The sequence below is a fragment of the Natator depressus genome, chromosome 3 (assembly GCF_965152275.1).
Source record: "Natator depressus isolate rNatDep1 chromosome 3, rNatDep2.hap1, whole genome shotgun sequence".
Taxonomy (NCBI): Eukaryota; Metazoa; Chordata; order Testudines; family Cheloniidae; genus Natator; species Natator depressus.
This window is the reverse complement of record NC_134236.1, coordinates 173,937,914-173,955,667: the sequence shown is the minus strand read 5'-3', so window position 1 is coordinate 173,955,667 and position 17,754 is coordinate 173,937,914. Positions and strand designations below refer to the sequence as shown.

The following is a 17,754-nucleotide window of genomic DNA, read 5'->3' as shown; positions in this document are numbered from 1 at the left end:
TTTTTATGGAATCTGCACCAAATTTTAAATATAGCAAATTCTTCAGAGAAGTGTTTGTCAGATAGTCTTCAGAGAAATTATTAGCACCTCAGATTTTATAGTGGAGATTAAAGGAAAAACATCAGTGTAAAAATCACATTTTTGTCAGAACATATTCTACATGCTGTTGTTTCTTTTTGGTTTGCTTACTTTATGCACTTAATAACTTTTTGTGTAGTCAGCTTGTGTTCCTGTGTATACTCACAGTTTTTAATATTTTCTGTGTTGCAACAGTGAAAAGGAACATTTTTTAATATGGGGGAATGTGATTTAAAAAGTTACAAAAACCAGTGCAGGGTCTCAGAAGCTCATGAAACACTTGCATTTATATCAACATAATTATCCAACCTTGGATGTGACATTTCCAGACAAGTCTTTTAAGAGTTATTTTGGGAACTATATTCTGTAAACAAAAAGGAGCTGAATGTGGGAGTTCAAAAATTATTAGAAGTCAAGTCATTTTATGTCAATATTTGCATTAAAGAGAAATAGCAAGTTCTTGGTTCCTAACCTTTTGTTACTTGTGAAGTTTCCCAGTGTTTCATGGCTAAAGTCCAAGTCCCTTGTTCTTCAAACACTTAGGGCAGGTCTACACCATGGGGGAAAGTCGATCTAAGCCACGCAATTTGAGTTATGTTAGTAGCGTAACTCAAGTTGACATAGCTTAGATCTGCTTACCACGGGGTCTACGCTACACTATGTCGATGGCAGACGCTCTCCTGTCAACACCCCTTACTCTTCTCGTTCCATTGGCGTACCGGAGTCAACGGGAGAGCGATCTGCAGTTGATTTAGCGGGTCTTCACTAGACCCGCTAAATTGACCCCCTGGTGGATCAATCATCGCAGTGTCGATCCACTGGTAAGTGGAGACAAGTCCTTAACCACATTACAAACATGAAGTCAGCGGGACTACTTGCATGTGTAAAGTTAGGCATGCACATAAGCATCTTCATACACTGATGACACAAATTGATTTATTTTTTTTAATGTGGGTGCTTATAAAAATAACAACTATCTTATATATTTAATTTTTGATTTCGCTTACTTTTTCATTATACAGCTTTTCACTGAAAATGTAGGATTAGTATCTGGATATGTATTAGATGTGAAGACTGAATCTTGTCTTTCAGAGATCAGTAATGACTGGCAAAAAGCTGATGCAACTTGGACTAAAATGCAGGAAGAAAATGTTATTCCTCGTGAGAGAACTTTAAGGTTATTGGCTGATACTCTTAAGAACAATGGTCAAGAAGTACCATTTGATGTGCCTGAGGTAATTTGGGTTTAACTTTACATACAAGTGCAACATGTTTGTTCCTTTTGTTTGAATCATACTTTTTTTTCATGTCTCGTCATGATGTATGTTTTTTATTAAACCATTTACTTTGTTTTAAAGATTTGGTATGAAGACCGTGTAGAATCTGCTCCTGTTTCAGAAAATAACCCTGAGAAGAAAGTGTTGATGCTCTGCAAGAAGGGCAGTGTCCAAGGTAAACTGAAAACACGTTTTTAATTTTCTTTGGCTTTAAAAAAGCAAGGTTCTATTAATCAACAAAAGTAACCAATACTCTCAAAAACCTAATGCAATACTAGAGTCTAGAATCCAGGGTTTAAAATTGCAGTAGTAGTTTTGGAATCTCTTCCAGGCAAGTGTGTGATGAGTGCAGCATCCAGTTCTGCAGTATCCTTTGTGTAACTTTCATTTCAGAGTTATTTTGTCAGATTGTATTGATCGAATATCCAGGGATAATAATTTATGTTGAGAACAGTGTTAAAGACCACTGTGAGGCCACACAGCACTGATAGCTGTCCAAACATCTAGGCTTATTTAAAAAGAAAAAGTATAGGACAGGAGAATTTATCAGTAACCAGTTGAACATGTATTGTTATATACAGGTTGTTCATTTTCATATATTCTATATCTAATCCTTGGATGCAGAAGCAACGAAATATCAAGTATGAGTAGGGAGGCAGTATTATCTGTGTATACAGCATTGGTGAGGCCATTACTGGACTACGGTGTCCATTTCTGGTGTTAACACTTTGAAAAAAATGTTGATAAATTGGAAAGGGCTCAAAAGAACAAGAATCATTTGAGATCTGGAAAACATGCCTTACAGTCAAGAGATATAAAGAGCAGAGTCTATTTAGTTTATCCAAGAGAAGGTTAAAAGGTTTGATCATGATGTACAAGTACCTACTTGAGGAAGAGATTTATAGTTGACAACTCTTCCATATAGCAGCAAAAAGCATAATGAGATGCAGTGGTTTGAACCTGAATCTAGACAAATTCAGACTAGAAAATAAGGTGCAGGTTTTTAACATTGAGAGTAACTAGAAGAACTTTGGATGTCCCAGGGACGTTTTTGAATCTCCACCACTTAAGTCTGTAAATCAATTTGAGATGTCTTTTTAAAAGATATGTTATAGTTAGGTCCCTACCACATTCATGGTCCAGTTGGGTCAATTTCATAGTTATAGTATTTTTAAAATCATAAATTTCATGATTTCATCTATTTAAACCTGAAATTTCACTGTGTTGCAACTGTAGGGGTCCTGACCCAAAAGGCGGGATTGGGGTTGGTGGTGTTGCAAGGTTATTGTAGGGGGGTCACAGTATTCCCACCCTTACTTCTATGCTACTACTGGTGGCAGCGCTGCCTTCTGAGCTGGGCGGCTGGAGAGCAGCAGCTGCCGGCTGGGAGCCCAGGTCTGAAGGCAGCGCTGCCGCCAGCAGCGGTACAGAAGGCTGGAATGGTCTGGTATTGCCACCCTTCTGCACTGCTGTCTTCAGAGCTGGGCCCTCTTTGGCCAAGCAGCCACTGGTCTCAGGCTGCCCAGCTCTGAAGGCAGCTGCGCAGAAGTAAAGGTGGCATGATATGGTATTGCCGCCCTTACTTCTGTGCTGCTGCTGGCGGGGCACTGCCTTCAGAGCTGGGTGCCTGGCCAGCAACCACCACTCTCCAGCCACCCAAGGGTGGCAATACCGCAACCCCCGCTACAATAACCTTGCTACCCTCCCATGACTCCCTTTTGGGTCAGAACCCCAGATTGAAAAATGCTGGTGAAGTCTCTATAGTCTAGGGTAAAAGTACACAAAAGACCAAATTTCATGGTCCGTGACGCGTTTTTCACAGCCGTGAATTTGGTAGGGCCCTAGCTATAGTTCAAACAGTAATTGTGGTCTTAATGCAGAAGTTAATAGGTGAGATTCTTTGGCCTATGTTATGCTGGAGATTGGACTAGATTATCACAATGATCCCTTCTGGCCTGAATTAAAATCAATGCATGATACAAAGTTAAGAAATCTCTTTTACTTTAAAGGTAGACAATATATAGGCAGATTTTTGGCATTTTAGTTAATCTGAGGCTGAGCACTTTTCTTATCTGTATCCAACAATGAATTTTAGTTTATCGGTGCACACTGAGAATGGATGTGCATTTTTGTTATAAAGCATTGTGGAAGGTGAAGCATGCCGAGTGGTCATTTATACCCAGTCGTATTGGACTTCCACTTCCCTAGTTCTGAGGGCATTTCTTCTACAGCACTCACTACCTGGAACACATCATCATCATCATCATTATTATTTTTGTATTTACGTAAAGCTTCTAAATTCAGCATTCCCCTACAGTGCTCATTACTTTGCAGGATCAGACACTTAAGGTAGGAATCAAACGTGAGTCTGCCACATCACAAACATAAAAGGCCTATCACTGGGCCTCAGAGTGGTCCAGAAGTTAATTAGAAAGGGCTTCTAAAATATTATTAAACTTGTATCTTTTTTTTTTTTAAAGCAAAATGTTAAAACAGAAATTACCTCCATCAAAGCAAAGGGAGAGCCAGTAATGAAGATTCATAGACAATTTTTAAAGATGCTGGCAAGATGAAAATGTTTGCTAAAATAATTTCAGAGTGCATTTTAACCTTACTCCTAGAGAAATGTCTTTGTGTAATCTCTGATATTTTTTCCTCTGACTTTCTCTTAATATTTTGAAAAAGATGTTTCAGTGTGCTGGGGAGAAACATATTTCCTCTTTTCATGTAAAAGAACTCTCTCCTTAGATGGAAATAAGACTTTGTTAGCTGGAGTGGGAGTAAGACAAGGGAGACACAGATTTCTCCCTCCTATCCCCATATATTAGTAGTGATATGTCGTAGCATTTAAAAAAAACAATGCTTCGCCCCCTTCCTTCTATAGAGTACTGTCTCAAGGGTAAATTGTACCCTTCTACAGAAGTACCTGACATGAGAGAGAGCCAAAGGAGCAGTCTCCCTGTCGTCATGATCTGCAGGGAAGGAAATTCCTAGTCCCATGGAGGGTTCTCTCTGCCTTCCCTTCCCCAACTGATCTTATACTTCATTCTTTCCAGTATTGGTGCTGCCAATAGACAGGTGTATTTCCCACCTATGCAAAAGCCCATTCTCTGCTGCACAGCAGCATTAATTTATGCTTGGATAGCTGTTGCCATATGTGGAAAGGAGGAATAGAACTGAGTATAGTTATTCCATCCCTGCCATTCCCTTCAGAGGCGTGTCTGAAGAATCCCAAGTAGTGGGGACAGTGAAACCAAACTGGACCTCTCCTTTTCATCCTCTTCAGTGCTCTTCAGGGAAAACATGCATGAAACAGGGTTGTTACTCATTAAGGCAGCGGGGTGATTGGGTCTTAGCTTTTGAAGACCATTTGCATTCCTTCTTTTCTTTGCCTAAACACACATGACTGGTGGTCATCTGACACAGGGACTGATTAGAGAATCTAATTGGTTGGGTTCAAGATGCCAGCTCCATTTAGTGTATAATTTGTTGGATGATTAAGTCCTACAAATAGGTTCTCTTGGAGATCTCTGCCAGCATTAAACTGTGCAGGCTGGAACTGCGGACACCTACGCCTTTTCAGTATCTCCGCAGTGGGTCAGCATACGCTATAATACGCCACAGAATTGTTTCGCTGTTACTGGAGAAACTGGTGTTAAAGCACCATCGAACTCCTGGAGCCCTTATTAGGGGGTTATGCATAAATCTGCATGTACTGTGTACACATATGTAAGCATATATCTTATATGGCATATGCATATGTCTTATATTTTGTATGCATATCACTTTAATGGTAATCTCTGTATTATGACAGATTTAAGAGCTTCTTCAGAATGTTAATTTTATACCAGTAAATTTGGGGGATGAAAAGGCAGGCTTGAAAATGGATATACCTTAAAAGGATCAGGTTCTGAAAACGGAACTAATTAATTTTTCTTTGGAAAGTGTTGAGGACGAGGTAATATTGATTTAATGTCCTTGAATATCATAAATGATAGGATTGAAGTGGGGAGGGAAACAAAATCATAAAAATTTTACACCTATTTATGAATATGGTTTGAATACCAAAGTAATTTCCTGAGGTAGGGTCATGCTTCTAAGATTTAAAGTTCAAACAAACAAACAAACAAAAAACTGCACCAATTTATTACTGATAGCCCTGACACTTTGAGACTGAATTTACTGATAGATTGGTATTGCACATCTTACTATTACATTCTGTAGTGATCCTGGTAGATGATCCAGACCTGCCAGATATTAAGAATGAAAATTTTGTAGGAAAATATTCTGCTGAAAATACTGTGAAATGTGCCGCATGCATGTGTGTTTAAAATCCTATAAAAAATCACTTGTCAACTTTATGTAAACAATGTAATGTAATTTTGATATGGATACAATAGGATATTTGTAAACAATTTCGTATGAATGCAACTTTTTTATTAGAAGGAAGTGAACTTAATCAGTTTAGAATATTAGTTATATAATTAGATTAATTCCTTGGCAGGGTGCTGTTTTAAGAATCCATTCTTTGAGGTTTTTTATTTATGAAAAACGATATATTAATTTTACTGACTTGATTCTGCATTGTTATAAGTTGGCCTTTGGGTAGCATGTGCATGTGTCCAAGCAGTGGAAATTGCTGAACCAAATGTGACTGTGTTGTGAGAATTGAGATTTTGTGTTGGCAAGTTGTCACATTTCTAACAGCTCTCTCTGCTTAAAGTGGTAATACAACATGATATGATTTTTATGCCAGAAACTCTTTTGAATGCTAATATATTTGGGTAGTTTGAGTACAGCTTCTCACAAAAGGATGGCAGTTTGAGAAATAGTAAACTGATAATCCCTGTTCGGGGATATGGTCTCCATTTGAGAACCCTTTAGTCAGCTTCAGACCTGCAACTCAAGTGGAGTTCATGTAAGATAATGCCAGTTTATTTTCAAAAGGTAAGTGGTGGAGGCAGTTATGAAATATTTTGCCATTTGGGAGGAAACAAATAAAATATTATAGCAGGGATGGCCAAACTTACTAACCCTCCAAGCTGCATACGACAATCATCAGAAGTTAGAGAGCTGGGGTGCGCTTGACGGGGCTCAGGGCTTCAGCCCTGTGGCGGGGTGGTGGGGCTAGGCATGAGACCCTCTCCCTACTGTGCAGAAACCCTTAGTTCCACCACCCTGCCACGGGGCAGAAGCCCCAAGCTCCCATAAACAGTCTTGTAGGCAGAGAATGGGGAGGGAGATGGGGGGGCTCCGCGAGCCACACTACCACTGTAAAAGAGCTGCATGCAGCTCATAAGCCGCGGTTTAGCCGTCCCTGTATTATCGAAACAAGAGTTCTGAGGGTAGGATACAAAGACTAGTTAAGATTTTTAGTACTGTGTTTAACTAGCCATAACCTGTGGAAGGCTCATATGTGTAGCAGTAGTATTAAGGCTTACCATTTGTGGGCTTACAACTATTGGTGAATGATGCGGTCATGCTCTCATGAGTTGTCCTGGTATTCCAGTCACCAGATGGCATTGTTATACATACTGTATACATCCATGGATAACTGACATGCAAACACAGGGTTCTGCCATTGACTTCAATGTAGGGTTGCCAACTTTCTACTTGCACAAAACTGGACACCCTTGCCCCATCCCTCCTCTGAGGCCTCACCCCCTGCCCCACCCCTTCTCCGAGACCCTGTCCCCACTCTCTCTGTTGGTCACTCTCCCCACGCTCGCTCACTCGCTCATTTTCACTGGGCTAGTACAGGGGATTGGGGTGTGGGAGGTGATAAGGGCTCTGGCTGGGAGTGCGGGCTCTGGGGTGGGGCCAGAAATGAGGAGTTCAGGGTACAGGAGGGGGCTCCAGGCTGAGGCAGTGGATTGGGATGCAGGAGGGGGTGAGGGCTCCGACTGGGGGTGTGGGCTATGGTGTGGGGCTGGGGAAGAGGAATTTGGGGTGCAGGAGGGGGCTCTGGGCTGGGGATGAGGGGTTTGGTGTGAGGGATGAGGGATTTGGGGTGCAAGCGGATGCTCCAGGCTGGGACCCAGGGATTTGGAGAGTGGGAGGGGGATCAGGGCTGGGGCAGGGGGTTGGGGAACAGGAGGGGGACAAGGGTGCAAGCTCCAGGCAGTGCTTACCTCAAGCAGCTCCTGGAAGCAGCAGCATGTCCCCCCTCCAGCTCCCAAGCGGCCAGGCCCTTTGCGCTGCCCTGTCCACAGGCACTGCTCCTGCAGCTCCCATTGGCCGTGGCTTTCAGCCAATGGGAGCTGCAGAGCAGGCGCTAGCAGCGTGCCAGAGCCCCCTGACTGCCCCTATGCCTAGGAGACGGAGTGGGGACATTCTGCTGCTTCTGGGAGCTGTGCGGAGCCATGGCAGGCAGGAAGCCTGCCTTAGCCCCGCTGCAGCTCCTACCAGACTTTTAACAGCCCAGTCAGCAGTGCTGACTGGAGCTGCTAGGGTCCCTTTTCGACCTGGCATTCCAGTCAAAAACCGGACACCTGGCAACCCTACTTCAATGGGGCCAGGAGTTTATCCATAATATATTGATGTACATTTAATAGCTCTTGGCAACCACTTTAGGTAACACAAGTACTTGAGATCTTACAGTGTATCTAACATCTCATTCAAAAGGTTTGGATTTCACAATAAAAGCAAGCATATTTGCATCATATTCTTGAAATAATTTAGAAGAAAAAGATTATACTTTTTTTTTTTTACTCTGCTCACTTTAAATTTTTGTTTGGAATTTGAATAATTTGTACATTGTTTGCTCACATGATTAATCTTTAAAACTGCCAAATCTTAATTTTTGTGATGAGGAAAATAGATCCTGGAGTGAGTGTTCGCATTTATGATTTGCCATAGAAATCTTGGGAAAGTGGGGAGCATTCTTTTAGTAGTTTCCTGTTCAGAACTTTACTATGCAAAAATCCACCTGCAGTGCCAGTTGGTTGAATTAAGGAGTTTGAAATTCCTTTGCCTTGAATTGAAAAGCACAGTTAAATGTTTTGTTTGCATTACAGTGACAGACATCTATAGTTAGCAACTGTAATGTAAACACAACCATTGTGCTTGAAGTAGGGCAGAGGAAAAGTAGATACCCTCTTCTGGTGTGTGCCAGAGCTGCTCGATGCAAGAATGTGCTCGTAAATGTTTTCAGATACTAATCAGAGTTTGTTGCACTTGTGTATTGAATGATTCTTCGTTATCATAAGTAAGCAACCTTATTTCATGGAATGATATTTACTGGTCTAGTGGGGATTTAATCACTTTCACAGTTGAAAAACTTAGTGGAAATTTTTTTTTTTTTTTACAATAAAGTTTTCAGTGAGGGGAACACCTTCTGTAAATGCTAGCAATTAAAATTTGTTTGGCACATAAGTGGGCAAGAGAACTCTGTAAATTGTGACAGGAAGCACAGTATGTCTGGCCAATTAGATTATTTTAAAATCCTGCCACATGCTACTTGACTATTTTTTCTCCTCTCCTTTTATTTGAGTATTGGTCCAGAGAGTGGTGATATAATTAAGTATTGTAATTTCAGACTTATGTCATAACACACACACAGTGGCTGTTTTAATTTTTATCATAGGATCTTCTTTTATATCTGTAAAAAGAAAAGGAGTATGAAGTAAGCTGTAGCTCACGAAAACTTATGCTCAAATAAATTTGTTAGTCTCTGAGGTGCCACAAGTACTCCTTTTCTTTTTGCGAATACAGACTAACGCGGCTGCTGCTCTGAAACCTGTCATTTTATATCTGTGTTCATAGACCTGTGCAATGTAAAGTGTCTGTGTATAGATATAAGATAACTATACCGGAGTATTCTCACAATATACTACACATTCACAATTTTTGCATACCTCTTTAAATAGACACACATTCATGTTTATATGAATACATCTTTTTAAAAGTCCCAATATTTAGTCTTAGAGTGTGTCTCCGCAGCAAAAATTGTGCACAGGCCAGCCTACCTGAGCTAGCCTGAATCCAACTAGCACTGGTAACAATAGCAGTGAAGTACAGTACCGCTTCCGCGCAGATAGTACAAGCCCAGGATAGCCTTGGACACATACTCTGCTTTCTGTCTCATTCTGAAGCCTGCACTGCACTGTCTTCAATACTGTTGTGACCCACACTAATTAGATTCAGGCTAGCTTGGATAGGCTAGCCTGTGCACAGCTTTTGCTGGGTAGACATGCCCTTGGACTCAAGCCATCCCATGGTTCAGACAAGATGGTACAGTAACACTGGCAGTCTTGACAATGTGCATTGAAAACTTGTCTGTCAGGGTGTGCCCTGAAGTTTCACTTGTTCATATTGTATTTCCTTTGAGGTTAAAATTCAAATACAGATTATTTTCCCCTTCACGCCAAAGGTATAAGCCAAATGTTTACAGCTCCGTAATCTTGTTTCAAAAAGTAAATGATTGAAAAGTGTGGTTATCTTCCCCCCTCCCCCCCCCCCTGTTTTTTTTGGTAACGTCTTTTCATACACTGACAGTTATTGTGAATGTGTGAAATAAAACTGCTAATCAGTCAAACAAATGCAGCTTAGTTTACTTGTTAAATATCTGTATATTTGTAAATTGTATGTTTTTATATAAATCTTGTCGTAGCCAAACAGTTCGATCTCCCTATACTGGAATCAGTGCCTATATTTGCTGAATGCTGTTGTGATGATGCGCCAAACATTGTAACCATCTACCCCAGAATTAGGTGTTGCTTCAAAAAGCATTAGTTCTCCCTTTCTCATGAACTGTTGTATGGTGGTGATTTTTATTTTAAATGAATTATGGGAAGGGAATTCAAACACTTTTTTGGAGTTAGCTTATCTGACTCGGTGTTTTTTTGAGGGTGGGAAAAAATGTAACTTACCTGGATTTTAGAAGAAACAACATTTTTATGTATATACATGTATAAATTTTAAAAACCCTACAACTTTTGGCTCCGTGGATAGGAGCATTCATGCAAACCTGGGCAAACCAACAATTTTCTAAAATATAGCTTTAGACTAAAAGATTTAAGAAAAGGAGGAATAGATTTATGTTTAAGATGCAGTCTTTTTAAATAAAAAGAGATGTGAATGCTCTTTATATGCCACTTCAATGCAATGTGACATCTCAATTGTTTTTTTTTTTTTTTCATTCTCTTTGTAGAGGCATACAATATTTTACTGGAAGCACAAAAGAAGGATATTATGTTTCCTCCCTCTGCTTATTCCACTCTTATAAAAGCATTGCTGGCTGAGGGTTGTCTTGAGGAAGCCATCAAAGTGAAAAACATGTAAGTTTTTGTTTGTTTGTTTTTCAAACCTGTGACTCTGTTCTAAAACTGTGCACTCAGAACTTTGCATGGAAATTATCGTGAGCATTCCTTTAAGGTAAAGTCCTAGTTTCCTAACAAAAAGTGGGCCCCAATTGGAAACATGATGATATAGTGCGGGGATCGGCAACCTTTGGCACGCTGCCCATCAGGGAAATCCGCTGGCGGGCCGGGACGGTTTGTTTACTTGCAGCATCTGCAGGTTCGGCTGATCGCAGCTCCCACTGGCCTCAGTTCCCTGTTCCAGGCAAATGGGGCTGAGGGATGTGCTGGCCTCCGCTTCCCGCAGCCCCCGTTGGCCTGGAACAGTGAACCGCGGCCAGAGGGAGCTGTGATCAGCCGAACCTGTGGACGCTGCAGGTAAACAAAGCGACCTGCCCACAAGCGGATTTCCCTGATGGGCTGCGTGCCAAAGGTTGCCGATCCCTGATATGGTGAGTAATGCATTGGTCTTTCATAAATCAAATGAAAAAGAAGTGTGCACAGTATCAATATATTATTCACCTTTCAAGGCTAGCTGGTCCAGGAATATGACATTAACGCATCAAGTTGTAATGTGTCTTTCTACAGTGTGTATTAGTAGAATATTTGGGGTTGGATTGGGTTTAACTTTAATGAATCATGTGGTTGTACCATGTGTTTTGACTGCTGCATGTAAAACTTGTCCCAGGGTCATATGCCAGTGACTAGTATACTGAAATAGGGTAAAATCTTAAAGCACCTACATCCCGTTTTCAAAAGTGGTTTAGGCACTTTAGTGACTAAAAGTATAGACCAGCTCGCAATGTCACCAATGTAAATCAGTTGGGTTATTAAACAGTCTGGCAATCTGATTACGTGAGGAGATTACTATCCTTTTTACATTGGTAAAAAAAAAAAAAGAAGAGTTGCATAAAAGGTTGAAATATTTGGGTGAAAAGCTGTCGTGTAGTAAGGAGAACTGATTTTAAAATTCTTTTTAGTGGAAAGTGGGAAGGAAGTATCTTCATTTTAATAGGTTATGTACTGTAAAGAAAACCGAACTAGTCATCAAAGGAAGATTGAGGAGAGTAGGAATTTAAAAACAGAGAGTGGTACGTTATTTGGTTAAAACAAGAACAATGGAGAGAACTGCAACATGTTTATTCAAAAGAAAATTATGAACTGGATACATATAATACCTGTATGTGATTTTAAACAATGTGTAGGTCACCACAAAACTTAGTTTCGAGTGGTTCATGAAAATACACTATATTGCTCCCAAATAAAATAATTTTCGTGATTGTGCCTTCTTAAAAACTTCTTGGTTTTAGGGAAAATGGAAGTAGGATCTAGCCAGAAGCTCCATTCTTATTGGTCCATCTTCTAAACCTAGAATAATAAAAACTACATTGTTTGGCAGGGCAGTTCAGAAAAGCATACAGTTCAGAAATATCACATGATGGCACTCTAATGAACCCATGCTGGTTAACTCTTGCTGGTTTTTCTTTGCAAGATAATAGAGAGTACACTTGATATCATCAGTACTCATGACTTTATTTGACAGTACATGGGTCTTTCAATAACAAATGAATAAAATTATAAGTACTCAGACTTCAAAAACAATTTTATGGAAACAAACTTTCTTCTAAAAATGCCTAAATAGTGTATTGAAGTAGTGAATGGAATCGAAAAAGTATCTGTGGTGTGAACAATTTAGAACAAGAACATTTGTGCATGCTTGACAAATTTCTGTATTCTGGAAACTTTGGGCTACATAGGAGTCAATCTTACCAACCTCATTTACTGAGAAATTACTTCTAGAAGCCTAAATATGTGCAGTGGCCTGAAAATTACATCTCTCCTAATATTTACAGTAAAAGATATGAAAGGTAGTTTCACTTGTGTAGACTTACATATTTTTCTTTTGTTCTCTGTTTGAAGCCAAATTTGAAATTTAAATATTTAGAGAATCTTATAGTGTTTGTTTTAGTAATAGTACAGTATAGTAATAGTACAGCATAACAAGCATTTTTTAATCTAAAAAGACTAGTTTGTTTTTTAAATTAATATCTTGATATCAGGTCTGAAAAGAACTAATGTTGAATTGAGATGATCATGGAGGGAAGCAGCATGCCAGCTGAGACTCTGGGAAAGTCCAGGAGTTTTCTGATATCTTGGTCAGACCAAAGTGCTGCTGCCTTACGATTCTAGTGAATTTTAGGTATGTTTATTGCACTTAGTTCAAGAGTTTTAAAATAGAAATTTAGTAGTATTGGAATGAGGGATTAGTTCTGTAATAGTGGCTAACATCTATTTAATCACACTAAAGATTGGAAGATTGGAGAAAGTAAATCCTTTGTTATATGTAATTTACAGTCTCATGCATGAATTGTTGACTTAAGGGCTTTGACAGATGGGACAAAGGGAAAAAAACACGGAACTGAGCAATGGGTGCTTAGGCAGGGATTAAGAGGATTGGTTGGGAGAGTAAGAAAATTCTGAGTCCAGTGACTGCATTTGTGAGCCCTAGAGGCTGAAAGTGACTGAGAGGATAGTCATATTGTGTACTCTATGAAGGATTTTCTTGGGATTGATGAGAATAATTTAGCAATGACCCTGCTTACCTCCCAATCCGCTCAGCTCATAAATTCAAGTAGGTAGGCTGCTCAGTTGTTTGCCACAAGATGATCAGTGAGGTTTATCTTGATTGCTGATATGGCAAATGGCAGTGCCCATTTTTTGTGTGGGGAGATTTTGTAATCTAGAAATGAACCTCTGTAAAGTTATCCTTATGTATTAAAAATGTGCCTAAATTTCATTAGAAGTAGGGGCATTTTACAAGTATAAAATAGATGTGATTGCTGGGGTAGTCTGAATTAAAAGCATACATGTTAGTTTCTTAAAAGCGGTATTATTAAAGCAAAGTTCTCTTTGCTGTAGATGTATGACTTTTTTGCATTGCAAGGGACTCAGAATTGATCAATTAAATTTAATTTTAACATGGCAAAGGCAGCAAATGAAGTATGTTCAGTTTTAAAAACTGTATACATGTAGATGACAGAAATTTGAAAATTAATCAACCAAATAATATGGTGTTAGTTCATAATATGCTTTAGTTTATATTTAAAATATACTGTGCTGAAAATAAATGTTTCATTTTTATTGCTGAAAGAATAGTTTTACATTTTATAATTATGGTGACTTAAAAAAGAAGAAAAAGTATCCAGCTTAGGATACAACAGAACAATGCAGGGCATGCAGTTATTTTAGTCATCTAATATGTCAGCATTCAAGAATCTGAACCGATTGTTTAAAAAAAATCTTGTACTTTGTTTCTTTTGTTGCTCATTTCCAACTTTGTCATCTGTCAGAATGCAAAAAAAAATTATCCTTCTATAACCATTGACAGGATAACACAAAAGCTGTCTCCAGGTCGATATTTTGCAGCAATATTTTTAACATACGAACAGTAGTTTTTATAATTTCACCTTGGTGCTCAACCATTTATTATCGTATCAGAAGCATGTCAGTAATTCCTTTCTAAATGTCTGCTTCTTTTAGCGCTGAGACCCACATCAAGGGCTTCACACTGAACGATGCTGCCAGCAGCCTCCTCATCATAACGCAAGTTAGGCGGGATTATTTGAAAGGTATGTCACAATGCTTGACCTTTACGTCACATTAATGCCTCTGCAGATTTTTCTTGTAACGCCCTTCGAATACTTGGATAAAGGAGTCCATTTAGCAAATTACCTGCTTATCAAGAGCCTTTTGTGGTAGCTGAGAGACGTAAATTACTGTACATGCATTTATAATACAGCTTGAATATGAATGTACTTGTCATTTGACCACTTAGTCCAGTTTCCATTCCATTTAACACAAGATGGGTTTTCTTAAGATGAATCACAGCTCTTCAGACATGCAAAATTTGTGCTCCAGAACGAGAGAAAGTACAGGCTTTCAAGTGCGTTAAAATTCACAGCACAAGTCATTTTGCTTTAGAAATTAACATACTTTAGAGCATCTGAAACAATTCCCAGCAGTTGCTTCTTTCATATTGTGTTGGTTGTGTGAGATATCAGATGAGTTAAATTGAGTGTTAAATGTACGTGATTGTGCACTAAATGATTATAATATTGATTTAAAAAACTAATACTTTTTAATAGTTCACAATACCAATAGCATTGAAATGTACATTGTACTTTTCTTTCCTTTTTAATTTTAATATTATAACAGAAATGGTGGCTGAGGGAAGCACATGCGTGGGACAAGGTGGTGGAAAACTGTTATGCAACTTTCAGCTCTTCAGCATCATTTGTTTGCAGTTTGATGTCTTTGTTTTAGGGGAAAGTGGGTGATGCATCAAGACTGAACAATGCTAGTAAAGTTAGAGGTTCCAATCTTTCTCTGAGCACTTTTGAAAAATCTGACCCTACGAGTATGTGTACATCCTCACGTTAACATTTTTATCAAGGTTTTATCTACTTCGTTACCAACCTGTTCTACTGCACTGCATTATTTGGGACTGGAAAACCCTGCACAAACAGGATTTTGAATCAGTGCAATTGCCTATACAGTGTAAATATTTTCCTATTAATATATTTGGAATATTACTCTAAAACACAAGAGAAACTAAATGTAAACAAAAATATCAAATTGGGGAACGTTTTGATTTTAATCTGACAAAAGCAAGGAAATTCAGATTTGTACCTGCCATATCATCTTTAAATTAATTCACTTCATCGTGCTTTGATTTTGTACCATATATGCATGTAGCATTGCCTATGTTAAAATGCTTCTGCAGTAAGTGAGATGCATCATTTCACTGTGTTTTCTGTTGCCAGTAAACAAACATGTTTGCTTTCAAATTCCTTTTCCATACAGTCTCATGTCGGTTTTTTTCCCCTTGACATGTGCATGCAAGGATCCTAACACCAACTCAGACTCAGCATGGTGAAATGGAACTCCTTTTCTTCCCCATCTCCAATTCATCTCTTATTGTTGACAGTCCTCTATTTTCGCAGTCACACAGGCCTGCAACCTGTCATATTTGATTTCACTCTCCCTTCTGCTTTGTCCTCAGTCCAGCATGTTGCTAGGTTTTGTAAGTTCTTTCTTTAGTATTATCTCCAGAATTCTTCCTTTCCTCGTAACCCACTACTGAATCCTTGGCCAATACTCTGGTCTATTTTGACTATTGTAACTTTTTTCCCTTGGCATTCCAGATTCTTTCATTGTACCACCTCAATTCTATCCAACATGTGCTAAAAAATCCCTCCTCCTTGCATGCTTCTCACTCTCTTTGCTGCTCCCTTGAGATCTGCATTGGTTTCCAGGAATGAATGCCATTATGCTTGGAATATCCTCCCTGATCTTGTCCATTAAACAATTTCTGTCCTTCAAAACTCACTGCTTTCAGTCACTGAAACCATAGCCGTAGACCTTCTTCCTTTGCCCTGATTTTGGTAACCTATAAATAATAAAGAAGTGCAGCTTCCATCAACATCAACAAAAACAGTTTCTACCCCTTTCTTTGCAGAGAAGGTCTTGAAATAGTAAACTGATAAGCTTTCAGTCATAGTTATGATTTAGTATAGGTGTGCCTGAAAAATGTTTCACAGTTCTTCCCCAAAATGCAAAGGCTTTCTTTTTATTTTTGCCCCCTCCCCTAAAGTCCTGTTTCTAACTTCCACTCTGTCCTGCTTCCTGGATACTTCCCCCAAATTTAAATATACTAAGTAATTAAAAAAAAGACTAAAAAGAGCTAATAAGATGTGTGAGTAACAGTAAGCGTATTGTGATTTTTCACTGTTGTAAACTTTGTTCCAAGTATCTCTTTCCATCCTTTAACTGTCATACCTTTCTGTGTGACACACCATGTACACTTGTAGTGCTATATAAAAAGATTTATATCCTTTGGAGATCTTAACCCTTCTTAAAAGATGTATCACATATTTTTAGTAGGAACCAGTTTGTATTGGATAAAAAGTTTTAGAGCTTTGTTTTGGGGTTGCAGGCTGTAGAGAAAAACATGGTCAGACATGAGGGTAAACATTGGTTTGTGACAAACATTCTAAAAATGTAAATTCACATTAGGAATAGTAAGAATTTTAAGAGGTTTTTATAGGTGTAGTACTAAGAAGGACATACAGAATGCATTTGTTGTTGCTGTTAGTAGTTTTTTGCAGTGTTGCTGGGTTTGTGTAATGTTGTCTAAGACTCTTCTTATAGTGTCCTGTTCCTGAGAAGGCCAGTCAAGCAACATCTGAACTGCTAAGGGGCAACACTTGAGATAGGGAGGAAAATTTGAAAGTGGCAGGTAATTCAGTTTAGTTCTCAGGCTCTAGGAATCTTGTCCCGCATGTCTTTGTTAAGACTGTCAAAACAAGATAGCAAACTAAACCAGGGTTGGGAGTTTGCTGTGGGGATTAGGCATACTGTACAGTATTTTCTTGTCCTTCTATAAAAAATAACGTTTGGATTGTGGGGTGGCAGCCTGTACCTGTATAGAGAACCTAAATGTTAATGCTACAGAGTTCAAGAATGTGTATGTGTTATGTTAGAAGTGTTATCCTTTGATATTATAATTATTACCTTTGATAAATCCTACCTGTGCTGGTAAGCAGTGAGAGGTTTTTACAAGAGGAGTATGTCTTTCTTTTTATGCTTGCTTGTGTATAATGTAAATTGAGAACAATCATAGTTTAGAGGAATGTTTAGTGGAGAGGATTTTTTTTGTTTTTGTTGTTTTAAATTAGTGCCAGCAAGAGGATTGATATTGAAGCTTGTAGTTAATGTGGTTTTACTGCTTTATAGGTTGGCAAGATTGCTCTTCAGTTTTCACAAATAACTGATGTCTGGTTATTTATACTTGTGTGTAAATTCATACCATGTAGTTTTATCCAATATTGTATTTTTTCTAAAGCCTATTGAAAAGAAAATTAGTGATATTCCTGGATTCCAACGATTTTACTCATTTGATGCACTTTATTTTAAACAAAATATCTTAGCTAGGGTATCCAATATCTCCAATGGCAAAGGCTTCATAACAAGGAAAACTGGGTTACAATCTGTTTTAGAACAATAAGTTAAATACTTCCAGGCTTCAGTGAGGAGTATGA

The 17,754-nt window shown here is 38.8% G+C and overlaps 1 protein-coding gene across 2 annotated transcripts in view; it reads left to right on the top strand.

Moving 5' to 3' along the window:
- LRPPRC (leucine rich pentatricopeptide repeat containing) overlaps positions 1-17,754 on the top strand; it is a 168,548-nt gene that overhangs the window by 134,833 nt on the left and 15,961 nt on the right. For both annotated transcript variants that reach the window (XM_074949362.1, XM_074949361.1), the window contains exons 28-31: positions 1,171-1,313; positions 1,437-1,530; positions 10,507-10,633; positions 14,195-14,283. In XM_074949362.1, coding sequence (XP_074805463.1) covers positions 1,171-1,313; positions 1,437-1,530; positions 10,507-10,633; positions 14,195-14,283 — 453 coding nt within the window. The remainder of the gene's footprint in view (positions 1-1,170; positions 1,314-1,436; positions 1,531-10,506; positions 10,634-14,194; positions 14,284-17,754) is intronic.